The sequence below is a fragment of the Camelus dromedarius genome, chromosome 5 (assembly GCF_036321535.1).
Source record: "Camelus dromedarius isolate mCamDro1 chromosome 5, mCamDro1.pat, whole genome shotgun sequence".
NCBI classification, from domain to species: Eukaryota; Metazoa; Chordata; class Mammalia; order Artiodactyla; family Camelidae; genus Camelus; species Camelus dromedarius.
The window spans coordinates 30635765-30649569 of record NC_087440.1 but is presented as its reverse complement, the minus strand read 5'-3'; the positions used below and the strand labels follow the sequence as shown (position 1 = coordinate 30649569).

The window sequence follows — 13805 nt, the reverse complement described above, 5'->3', positions numbered from 1 at the left end:
TTCTGCTCCCCTCCCCCAAATGTTTCTCTACCCCTCCCCTTCTCTAAAATGCTTAAAATTGTATTTCAGGGACAAAAATAGTGATTCCACAAGTAATTTTTTGAAAAGTTGTTGCCTGAATGCAATTTAACCACAATATAAATAGATAATATTAGCACCTTTCCTAAAAGCAGGTTTTTGAGTATAGAAGACTCACATACAGTCAACCAGAGCTTTTTCCAGAATGCTCTAAATTGGACAGACAAAGAGAAAGACTGACAGACAGAGAGGTCAACATTAAGTCCAGGCCCTCTCAAGGGTATACATAAGATGTGAACTTAGGAGCCTACATGTTTAAACTACATATTTAAATTTTCCCTTGATTCAAATTCTCCCATTACATACTCTCTCTCTCCTTCCTTCACAGCTAATTTACCTCTACTTTTTTCATCTCAGACAGCATTCTGTGCAATTCTCAATCTTAGCACTTACCGAACTGTTCGTTTACTATTCGTTCCTAAAACAAACACTTTTTAAAACAGGGACCATTTTGGGAGTTAGGGCTATACCACTGCTGAAATTACAGTCTCACGAGCCAGTAGGCTGATGGAGAAGTGGAGTGGTTAGATCACACACCTGAGAGGCAGACTGCCTGGGTTTCGATTTACTGTTTATTAGTTTTGTGCCTTAAGAAAGATACTTGTTCTCAGTGCCTTACTTCCTTCATTCTGTAAAGTGAAGCTTATGTTAATAGTTGTGAGAATTAATTGGGTTCGTAAGTGTTTGGGATCACACCTGGAACCTCGAGATCAAGGATGGCTTCTTTCACCTTTTCATGATCAGTGCTCAGCACAGCGCCTGGCACAGAAGGATTCAATAAATACTTGCCAAATGAACAAATTCTGTGGCTTTAAATGGTAATTTAGTTATGATGAGTGACATATCCTAGACCGGCACTCCCCCTTGTGGAGGGACATCAAGGCTTCAGGAAAACGTTTTTTCTGTACTCAGAGGTTTGTATTCAGCGATGCCTGCAGCCCCCACCACTGTGTCTGTCACAGCACAGAAGTACAATGCGGAGTCGCTCCCTTGGACAGACGCTTTCTTCAGGTGGAAAGAGGTTTGGCTCTTATTAAATTCAGCTTCAAAACCGTAGTTGCCTTTAACCAGGTTGTCCCCTGCGACGTATTTCAGAAGGAACTGGAGACCTTGGCTGGGATATTGGACATACCAAAAGCGATAAGGGGTCCCAGAAAGGGAATAGGCGCATTTCACAGTCAGTGGCTCCCCTTCGGCGCCAGTGATCGGCTCTTTCAGCTGAGTCGCTGACTGGGCTCTCAGTCCGCCTGTAAACTAACCCACACTGCATCAGCGAAGCTGCTGAAAAGAACATAAGTGGACAATACAAGTGGGAAAAGGGACGGGAATATCACTTACTCAGTGTAAAGAGAATCGCAAGCGTTGAGATGCAAGCAGAGGCCATGGCTCAAGCTGAGCTCGCCAGGGGCTCCTTTCCAACCCACCTTTGCTGGAGATACGGCCTCCGCCCAGAGACTGGGTTCTCAAAGAGTTACCAGCACCCCTCTGTCAGCACAGCGTTTTGCAAATGGCCCTGGTGTTCCTAGCACCTGTACCTTCTCTCTGTTGAGCAAGCTCTTGCTGGGGCTCCTCAAAGCTCCATGGGAAGCAAAACTGCACCTCTTACACCAGGGACAAAACTCACACTGCAGCGCCCCCTAGAGCCCACACACAGAACCAGGTGACTTTACTGTCAAGCAACAGATGCTTCCAGGTCTTAATCACTGACATTCGGGTTTACAGCTGCCCTATCAATCAGGCAAAACGTGGATATATGCCAAATGTATGTATGGGAATATCTATACAGCATTCTGATCAATGTATAAAGACAAATAAGTCCAATTAAAACAACAGTCCAGTATAAGCTTTAGTGCTGTAACTATATTTTCCAGGTAATTGCCCACTCTCTGCTTCTTCCGTCCTCTACAGATGCAGCACACACAGCATGCAAGACTATGCCTAGATAGTGCTGTGACTCAGATATCATTTACCTTCAGCCACTTAATGATGAATTCTGGGAGCCACAAATGAACCAAGCTTTTAGGAGGTTTATATTTTTAATCTTGCTCTAGACATACTGGTAATTCCCTTGACAGTGCTGTTGAAGAGATCCAAACATCTCATGGATAGATGGCCTAGGCTGCCTTCTAGAATTTTACCTCCAGATATTCGTGTTTTACTTCTTTTTAGTTTGGTGTCCCTCTGTTTTATGGGGAAGCTCTGAGGTTGAGTTATTTTTGTTTTTTGTGTTTTATTTTGTTTTAATGGCACAGGAGCAAAGAGAAAAATCATGTGACTGGCATATTATAGGTGCTCAATAAATATTTGTCAAATGATTAAAATTTTAAATAAGTACACTGAGCTAGCAGAAATCCATATAATGAGAATTGATTGTACATGCTGGACACCAAGCAATGGAGTAAAAGCTCTGTTTACCTTCATTCATTATAAATGAATTTTCTTCACAGAGGTCCTCTCTTCCAAGGGTTCACTCCAAAACTAACTGCCTTGGCATCCTGGTAATTCCAGGAGAAAACCTTGAAAGTCAATTTATTCTCACAAATTACTATTGAGTTCCTACTATGTGCAAGACATAATTTGCATTTAAGAGATAAACAGGGAAACAAGACTTAGCCCTTGCCCTCAAGAAACTTTCCATTCATTTTGGTAGATGGAATACTAATTCAGAAGATAAACCGATAGCAAACTAAAGTATTTTTCTTTCTCTTACTGGCTTACTTCACTTAGAAAGAGAAAGAAAAATACCACATGATATCACGCATATGTGGGATCTAAAAGAAAGAAAGAAAGAAAAAGAGACACTAATGAACTCATCTACAAAACAGAAACAGACTCGCAGACATAGTAAACAATCTTATGGTTACTGGGGGAAAGGGAGTGGGACGGAATAAATTTGGGAGTTGGAGATTTGTAAATGTTCACCACTATATATAAAAATAGGTTTAAAAATTTCTTCTGTATAACACAGAGAATTATATTCAGTATCTTGTAATAACCTTGAATGAAAAAGAATATGAAAATGAGTATATGTATGTATATGCATGACTGGGACATTGTGCTGTACACCAGAAATGGACACATTGTAACTAACTATACTTCAATTTAAAAAAAAAAAAGAGAGGAAAAACTAAAGTAAAATGTGCTAGAATTGTAGCAATGAAAAAATCCCTAGGGATGTTCCATCCAAATGAGAAAAGAAAGGACCTCACAAAGCTTTGGGAATTTAGCTAATTAAAAAGAAGTATTCTAGTTCAAGCTGTAATAGGGACAGGGATGTGCTTCACAAGATGTTCCTCTTGAGTGCAAGGAAAAAAACGAGACTTAGTGTTTGCGCTTATCTTAACTTTTTCTAATTTCTACTTTTGTTTGTCATGTTCATTATCATAATCTATATGCATATAGATGTACCTGTGTTGGAAGAGTAACGTATTTCACTGATATGAATACCTTGGGACCATTGTACTACAGGGAGCTTTTCTCAGCAGAGGGAACTACTATTCAGATTTGTTGGTTTTGAGCCTACAACAGTGCTGCTACACTGTTACCTTAATGGCCTGTCCCTACTGGTCACTTTATTTTCTGCAACCCAGACAGTTAATAGAGCTTCAGAGACACGGTTTTCAGTTGGGCTCTTTACCCTTAGCTCTTTTTGAGCTATAAAGCTACTTAATCCTAGGGTTCAAAATAGTATAAAATATTTTGCCTCTTTATGTCCCACTTGCTGTCGATGGAGCAAAATATCGAGTTCTTTTGAGACTCCCTCTATCCCCTGACGTACAGGATGTTCTTTAACATAAAAAGTGGTGTCCATTCCGGTCTGGAGATTTGTGAAGCAAGGAGATGTGTTGGAGCAGTATTTCTTGGCAAGAATTGGAAGGACTATGGTATACTAACCGTCCTAGTCCCAGTGCTGCTGAAACAGAGCACCAAAAACCAGGCAGCTTAAAACAGCAGAAATTTATTGTCTTACAGTTCTGGAAGCTAGACATCCTAAATCAAGGTGTTAGCCAGGCCATACTCGCTCTGACAGCTCTAGGAGAGAGTCCTTTTTTACCCCTTTGAGCTTCTGGTGTTTGCTGGTCATCTGTGCTGTTCCTTGGCATTTAGATGCACCACTCCCGCCAGTTGGCCATCCTCTCCGTGTGTCTCTTCATATTGTCTTCCTTCTTCGCTTGTCTGTCTCTGTGTCAAAATTTTCCCTTTTTCTAAGGACACCAGTCCTAATGACTTTATGCTAGCTTTATTACTTCTAGATCTTATTTCCAAATAAGGTCACATTCTGAGGTACTGAGAGCTATGACTTCAACATACCTTTTTCGGGAGGACACAATTCAACCCATAACACTAACCCCTGGAAGAAAATGGAAGTAATTCTGCATTCCAATCCCCACCCATTCTCTGTGGTTCCCTGATCCTCAGAAACTGAAGAAGAGTAGCCAGGTGGGCTCCATGGCCCCACTCAACCCTCCCACAAAAAAGAAATAAAGCAGTGAAGTTAGAGAAGGTAGGTCCCATAGGAGCAAGGAAAGATACCCTACTGTGAGAGTGAGTTGGGGTCTTAAATCTCTCGTGGAGCCAATGGTAGATACAGATAGCCCTCTGAGGAAGTCCTTAGACATTTGAAGAACTAGGTGAGCTATGGCCCCCAAGAAAACTTCACCGTCAATGCAGATTCAACTAGCAGTGAACAGAGCAGATGGATCCAGGGAGACCTCAGACAGCCCCATGCCACCTGCCTTGGCCAGTTAGGTAAGCCCTCTAGCCCTGTTTTCATGTTTAGTCTCAGGAGCCCTACAACAGTTTTTTCACCCAGGAATTTTTTTTTTATTTTGTTTTGCATTTTGGGGAAGTAAACCTCCAAAACGATGGCAAGCTCTATACACATACAAACTCCCAAGATCTGAGAGTACACGGAATTTTACTCCCTGTTGAATGCTTCACTCTTTGTCACCATGGAACTGAGAGCTTCGTGATACCTTTAAGGCTGAGCCATCACTGCCGCTCTCTTCTCTGTAATTCCTCTCATGCTGCATTTTCCTCTTCTTTTATTTCGTTCCTTTTCCACTTTCACCCTTGGATAATAATGTCTTTAGTGTTCTATATTTGAGCTGGAAAAAAACCTGGTTGGAAGACTAGTAGTTGACTGTTTAAACAAGAGAATCAAAGCACCAATGTAAAAGGTAGGGTTTTCAATACACCACACACACACACACACACACACACACACACACACACACTCCTCAGTGAATTGAAAATAACTTCCTATATGAACAAAAAGAATTTCTGTCTCTTTTCTTGCATGACAAAGCAATGTGCATACACATGGCACCGTGCAGGACTCATAAAGAAGACACACACATACATCTCCTTTTCAAATATTTCATTTGGTTAAAAGATAAATCTAACACACTTTTAAACAAGCAATAATCCAAAATAGAATATGCCTAAAAAATTAGCATGTAACTGGTACAAACATACACCAATTTATAGTTGCATACCATGGAGATATTTGGATATTACTGAAATTGGTTGACGCCTCAAGATCTGGAGTCCAGAGTCTGGCATTCCCAGATCAAACTTGGCTGAGCAACAGAATCATCAAAGAGATATTTATGGAAAATACAGATTTCCAGGCCCTCCTCCTGCAAACCCTGATTCAGTTCACCTGGAATGCAGCAGAAAAGAATCTATTTTTTGAACAAGATTGCAGAGACTTCTGATAAAAAAAGTTTTGGAAACACTGATCTACAGTAGGACTTTGGTCCCTAAAGTGGGAGGGACACATCTGGGGAAAAAGACAAAAATAACTTAACAAGAATATGGGAAGAATATATTACAACTTCTATTTTTTTAGTTTAAAAAATCAGAAGGAGATTGAACTTTTCTAATATTTCATATACCGACTGACACTGGCATCCTCACTGGGTCTGTATGTTAGATTATAAAACGTAAAATATCCTGAGGGAAGGACTGAGATTCCAAACTCAGGGCTGTTGATAGTAGCCACTCTCATTCATTCCCTTTCAGCTTATTGTATTATCCAGTGTTAACTAAAGTACCCTTTATATATTGAGACATGTCTTGAAAATATTCCTGCGAAGAGCCTGAAGCTAGCATATAATATTTAAAATGCAAAGGCAGAAAGCAAAAAGAAAATGGCACAGTAAACGTGACTCTTCATCCTATCACAGTTCATCATCGGCCATTTTACAAGGGAAAGCAAATAATCTAACCAGATTTTGAAAGAAATGACTCAAAAGTATTCCAATTATCAAGAAGACTATTTAAATTGTAACAACTTTGGAGAGTGATGATGGTAACTAGACTTACTGTAATAATCATTTCATAATGTGTAAAAAATACCAAATCCTTCACTATGTTGTACACCTGAAACTATATTGTAGTATGGCAATTATAACTCAATTAAAATTAAATCAAATTTTTTTAAAAAAGACTATTTAGAACATGGATTTATAGAACCATTATTGAATCCCTCCCTAAAAGTATATTTTCCTATGTACATTTACTAATACGTAGTTTCTGAACTCAAATTATTTTTCTAATAGCAGTGCCAAAGGAAGGGCTTGGGGAATGCTGAATTGGGGGCGGTGGGGGCAATAATTATTGCTCATCTCTTTTCCACCCCCTGCAAAGGCTGTGATCTCTCAGTTTCTGTTCAGTGCTTTACGGGTTCCCTGGCCCTGTGTTTGCCAGACCACAGTAGTAAACAGCAGCATCTGCCAACCGCACCTGGGGGATGAGCAGTGATGAGGAGAGCCGCTCGTAAGTCATGTTGTAGCGTCCCTGATGGGAAGGCTTGGAGCCCTGAATAAGAAGCCTTGGTGCACATCCTGGGAAGTGAAGGTACCAGAAGAAGTTGTAAGCATTGGATATAGAGTGATTACAGTAGATTTCTGCCATGGCTCCCTCCGAAGATACCACGGTGGAAGGCTGAAATACTTGGTCCTTGCTCTCTGCAACTGCAGGAAACAAAGAAAGAAGGTTGAGACTTCTATGCTGCTATTTGGCTTGTTGATTGCCCCTTAGGTACAGTAAGTATTAATGAATCTGGTCCAAATTTTAAAACAATGGCATCCATTTTTCCAACACCAGAGAGTAAAAGCACCTACTCACCCTTCCAGAGAGAGCTGAGGAGGAGCCCCAGCCGCACTACTTCCAGAGTGCTCCGCAAAGCCATGGCCAAAAGGCAGCTGGTCCCAAGCCTCAGTCATAAGTGTGATGCTCCCCAGGAAGCTGCCTTAAGGCTGCCTGTTTTCATTTTTCATTTTCTTCTGTGTCGGTGACATCATCAGCCAGAGTCTGTGAACTGTAGAAGGGTGACTACAGTCCCAAGGCTACTTAACAATGACTTAAACTATGTTTTGTTCTGACAAGGTAGTATTAAAAAGGAATATATCCTTTCCGAGGTCACCACAGCTGTGCAGATTTAATCATTCCAGAAGCTTGCTTCCTTCACCAAGAGTGTCAGAAGGAGTCTCATAATTGATGGGAGACTGCTTCGTCATTCAAACTAAAGTGACAAATTCACACAAAAAGTGTGCTAAACTTATCACGTGTGATATAATGACATTCTAACATGTTAAATATAATGATCATGAAATCTTAGTAACTGTAACAGATGAACAATGGGGTTTTTTTAAGGCACAAAAAATACTATGTAAACATATTCATCAAAATTTGACTCCTTGCATCCAAGGCGATCTCTGGCATAAGTAGGGAAAGAAAATCTCACTAATAACTTTCTGAAACCCAAAGAAACTGGATCAAGAAAGACCCAAAATTGTATTTGGAGGTGATCTCTTTTGGATGGTACCTATCCTCATTTTATAGCCTGATACCGTCTGCTCTGCTGTTAATAGGGGCTTAATAGTCCTACCTCTGCTTTTATACAGATTTTCTTGGGATTTTATTTGAAAAAGAAGAGTAAGCAAGGTTTGTGGCAATTCAGTTTATTCAGCAGAGTTTTTATGTGTGCTACCACCGTCTAGTGGGCTACACGGGAACTGATGGAAAATCAAATCCCCAAGCAGACTCTGAGACAGTCTTTATAGCTTCTCACATCCTGAAGAGATTTCTTGCCCTTTGCTTTTGTTCAAATTCCTCATCCTTACTCAGTTTCCATAGGAACAAGAAGGCTATCCAAAGGGAACAATTTCCTTCTTGGAAAGTCTTCTGGTTACCAAAAGGTGTTCTTCATTCAGATAAGTGATTATTTAAAACATACTTCCATAGAGTGAAATATTTCTTTTTCTTATCCTAAGGTGGTTGCTTTATTCATTTCCTTGTTTTTTCTTTTCTTTCTTTCCTTCTTTTTTTTTTTTTTTTTGATAGTCTCCCAGGCTAGGAGAAATTAGTTTCTACTCTAGGCTTTTTTCTTTTTTTTTACTAGGAGATTCTTTAATAATGATAAGATGATTGATAAGGTCCAACAGAGACTTTTAAAATACACATATATAACCACAAAAAGCTTCCAAATAAAATACAAAATTCCAATATGGCTGTAAAATTAGAATGGAGTCATCAAAGACAAGGTGACACAGATTCATCTAAATGAAAAAATAATATAGCTTCTGTGATTAAGTTGAGCTCTGAAATTTCTGACAACTGAAACATAAGAGGAAATGCAAAGAGAATACAATTATACGAATAAGCTAAGTGTTCAAGCAGCTTCCTCCTGAAGCCAAGAGGTCTATAGCTACAGATAAAACTGTTTTCAGATTACTTCTGTTTCAAGGTTTCTAACTACTGCAAAATAGTTTACCATGGGCTTCCTCTACATCTACCTATTCAATCCCTAGTGATGGACTCATAAGCTGCCTCTAACTCCCATCAACACAGCAACAAATATATTTTTATATTTTTCCTTATTAACCATATATAGGGATATGTATCAATCAAAGACTGTCCCGTGATAGTACATACACATACTCAATATCACTAATTAATCGTTCAAAGTTGTAATAACCACATACACTTCTACCAATAGTACAGGAACAGTCCAGTCTTTCCAAACCCTCAACAACTTTTGGCATTATCAAAAATATAAAGCTGTCTAAAGTTTACCAGTATGCTGAGTATGGAGTTTCATTTTAATTTGTATTACTCTATTCGAAAAATCAAATCATTCATGTTTTCCTTTCTAGTGTTACCTATTCAAATGATTTGCCCATTTTTAAATTAGGTCTCCAGTGTTTTTCTTGGTAAATTTTGAGAGTTCCTCATACACTGATCCCTTGAATTGTTCAAAATCACAAATATCTTCTTCTAGTGCACCCCTAGTCGGTTAACTTTGTCTATGGCATCCTTTTCTAAACTAGAAATTCTTCATTTTTACAAAGTCAAAGTTAACACTTTTTTTTTCACTTTATGATTTGAGTTTTAGCGATCTTGACCTACAAATCGTTTCTCACCCAAGGCCATAAATGTAATTTCCTGCATTGTATTTTGCTATCTTTATAGGTTTTTCTTGTACATGTAGGTTTTAACTCATCTAAATTCTACTTGTATGTATGGCATAAAAGGAAATGCAACTTTATTTTTCTACATAGAGCAAAACAGTTTTCCCAACACTATCTACAAAATAATCCACCTTTCCCCCACAGCTTTGTGGTACCATCTTTATTATATATAATGTTACCTATGAATTTGGTCTCTTCTTGAGTTTTTGCTCATTGATCGAGTTGTTTCTGTAGCACTGCTGTACTATTTTTATTGTCTTAACTTTATCAAGCAATATGCTTTATCAAGATCCTCCTTTAATCAGTCAGATATTCAGTCAGATATTTAATCAGTCAGATATTCAGATGCAATTCAATAAAATCTACTCTGGCTAGTTTATGCAGATAAAATATATTAAGAGATATAAGGTAGCTCACAGACTCTTCAGAAGAGGTAGGTAGTGAGGATTCAATGCTAAATAGTCAGAAAGAGTGCTCAAACCCACCACAAGGAATGCTCTAATCAAGCAATCAAATGTCATCACTGTTCAGCCCCAACACCACAAATTTACTTCACCAACCACAAGGACACTCAGTACTGAATATTCAAAGCTCTTCCATTGCTACCCTGCTAAAAGCAGTCCTCACTGTACACATTAAAGGATACATCTGCACACCTACTACTGGGGGACTATAATGAGCAGTAATAATATTAGTAGCCACCCCTGTCTTCCTTACACCATATCGACTGAAATAAAATGCTCATCCCAAAAGTTGAGAGTTACGTTTTATTTGGCAGACATTTCTGAGGACTTAAGCCCAGGATGACAACCTCTCAGATCGCTCTGAGGGACTGCTCTGAAGTGGCAAAGTAGAAGCCAGGATATATGAGTTTTTGCAACAAAAACCAGGTAGTCAGAACATCAAAAGATTATTGTTAATTAGAGAAAGCCAGATATCTCAAGTTAAGGGATTTACTGCTTTTCTATATGTGGGAAAGTGCAAAGGTCTGGGTTCATTGAAATCATTCCTTTGCTATGCACCTAGCTATCTAGGGCCAGAATCCTGTTCTTTCACATCCTGAGCTCCCTCACTCACTGTTAGGGGGTGGTGGTAGCAGCTGGTGACTTGGTGGCCACAGCATTCTCTGTTTACTGGTATGGCTTGCAGTGTTTTTCGTTCACAACCATAAAGAGAATACCCCTAAAATGTTTCCGTTATAGAGACTTCCTTTGTAACTTAGTACATGCTCAACTTCTGAGAATGTTCCATGTGTGCTGGAAAAGAACACATACTTTTTGTACACTTCAGGGGGTTCCCTTTGAGTATATTTCAATCGGCTTCTACCTCTGAACTACTGTCTCTGCAGGGAGCTTAAAATCAGCACAAAGTGATGACTTGAGAGCAGTTGCTTTGCCTGCCCCCTTCACTCTTCTCTCCACCGTAGCTCCCTTACTTAGCAAAATTTTCTCTTCCTTCTCCAAGTGACAAAAAAAGCTTCGTAGTTATGAATGGAGAAAAAATAATATGGAATGGAAAGGAAAGGAGAAGGAAGAGGATTCTGTTGACTTCATGGGCAGCAGCCAGCCAAAATGCCTCTGTATACACTGAACAGACACTGTGAAATGACCTGTATGCATCTCGTCTAAGACTTAAATATAATGCTTACAACAAGACAAGATTCTAACACATTTGAGTTCTTCCTAAGATAGCTTGTGTCTTTCTTAGGCCATAAAGAGAAAGCACCCAAAATGTCTCCATTATAGTGTTTAAGGCAGTGATTAGAGAATAGTACAGAATGTGCTCATTATCATAAGGAGGGGTACATGGAGATGGGGTGGGATATAATTAAAGGAAAAAAGAGAAGAAATAATGATTGTGTGCCCTCCCACCCCCTGCCGATGGCAAAAAGCAATATATATGCAGCGTGGTCTTATCTGTGAATTCTTTAGATTCTTCAAATAGATTTTTATAAAGCCTATTAAAAATTAAGTACTTACTGTAGTTGGGTTTTGGTGGGAAACGATGAAAAGGTTGTGCTCTGTGACCCAGTTTGACAGAGTCACAACAGAACAGCATAAGTGAGGTTGGTGGGAATGTCAGAGTAAAGATTTCCAAAGGTCAATCCTTCATAAAAGCAGTGACAACACTGGTCAAAAAATAATAATTATAATTGCAGATTTGCCGATACTAACTACTGTATATAAAATAGATAAACAAGTTTCTATTGTATAGCACAAGAAATGTTATTCAGTAGCTTGTTGTAACTGATAATGAAGAGAACATGAAAAGGAGAATTCACTTTTAGATACTAAACAATGTTCTCCTGTGTGTGGCTAGGCTTTGTGATTCTCTGCCTCCGGGATACGTTGTGTGTGCATAGCTTGGCTCATCGGCTACATTGATTGCTTTGCATAAGTTAATCACCTCATAACCACATTTTTAATAAAGCCCACTGGGAAACCCAACTCCTTTGTTAACTACCATTCTTACCACAGAGAAGCATTTAGAGACCAGAGACTAATCAGCGAGACAAAGAGTTACAGTGAGTCGCTAGGGGCATCCTCTAGTCTTACCTAGGATGCTGGCATGGGCCAGAGGAACCCAGGGGATTAATTACAAAGAAGATTTTTCCTCTGGGTTATCTTAACAGGTAGTCCTTATTGGCCTGTAATTTGTCAAAAGTAACCACACTCTAGGCTTCTCTTTTCTCTGAACTTTTTGTATTCAGATTACAAACTCCTAACCTCTTGAGGGCCATGTGACCCAGCAGAGCAGAAGCAAATTACCACCCTACCACATGATTCCTTTGTGCACAGCTTCATTCATCATTAAGAGAAAGCACCGTGTGCAGGGAGGATTCTTAACCTAGATTATAGTTAAGTACTTTAGCAGGGCCCTATGTGGGAAGATAGTCCATACAATTCACGTATTCTTTTCATTTCCAGCTGAATTAGTCTGTTGTCTTAGGCCCAATTAAGGTGTTATCTTAGGCTCAATATAATACATTCCTATCATCTAAGAAATTTGGAGCTTGAAAAAGTCTCAGAGTCTACCTGCTGTAGCACATTCGTTTTGCAGGACAAAAAGCAGACACTCCAGAAGGATACATGACTTGCTAAGGTCACACAGAAAGTTTGTGATGAAACAGATCTAAAGCTAGAAAGCTAGTCCTCTAGCTTTCTAGAATTGAAGAATTTTTCCAACAAAATCGTAAGAAGGTATGCCACATGAAGACAAGGGTGGGGAAAAAATAAGAGTTTGCTTTAATTGAATTGTGGTTAGGAAAATACGATGCCCTATTGTTTTTCCCTTTGAAATTTTGAAATCTCTCTCAGAGTTTCCCTTTTCCCTCCATTCTGATTGCCATTGTTCTTATAAACTCATACTCCTAGTGCTACCAGTCTTCTTCCTTTGGCTTCCATATCCCAGGCATTCCTATTTCTGATCTATCCTGGATATCACTGCCAATTTATCTTCCTCAAAGAAAATCTTGTCCCACCCTATTCAATAAAATACACTGTATAATCTTAATGTCACTGCTGGGCTTAATTACCCACGCTGTATCATGTGAAGGGAGATCTAATTATATTTTTCTCCAAATCTCTATTTAATGAGTCCAAAATAATTTGTTTAAATTTGTCTGATTCATTGGCTTATGCTCTCCTTTTAACCACATGGTCATTTTTCTTAGATATAACAGATTTATTTCTGGGCTTTTTGCTGTTGATGTTTCATGAATCTTTCAGTTAATTATATATGTATTTTCACCTTTGTAGATAATCATGTCTATATAAATTGGAAAAACAAACTGTGATATATCCTCACAATAGAATATTATGCTCGTATCTGAACCATTGATATGAGAAATGACATAAATGAGTCTCAAAACAATTATGTTGAGTGAGAAAAGCCAGACCAAAAAATAAAAAAATAAAAAACAGTACATACTGTCCAGTTACATAAAATTCTAGGGATTCTGGGAAGGGCAACTGACTGATAGTGACAGAAAGCACTATCAGAGATGGGGAGATGGGGATGGGAAGGGGCAGAATGAAGAATTACAAACAGTCACAAGAAAATTTGGAGGAGTGATGGTTATGATCATTAATTTGTGGTGAAGAAGAGGAGTGCATAGTTAGGTATTCAAAATAAATAATTTATTGATGAAATAAAGAATAGTATAGTAGCACAATCAGGCAACAGGACCAAGATTTTTTTAAATTTAAGTATAGGGAAGGTTTAAGCATGTTTATAGGCTGAGGGGGT

General features: G+C 38.8%; 1 gene segment (V, D, J or C); it reads right to left on the bottom strand.

The window, feature by feature from the left end:
• Positions 1–6762: 6762 nt before the first annotated feature.
• LOC105097668 (T cell receptor alpha variable 2-like) lies at positions 6763–7276 on the bottom strand. The segment is given in 2 exon segments: positions 6763–7058; positions 7213–7276. Coding segments are annotated over 2 exon segments (360 nt in total).
• Between the last annotated feature and the right edge of the window lie 6529 nt (positions 7277–13805).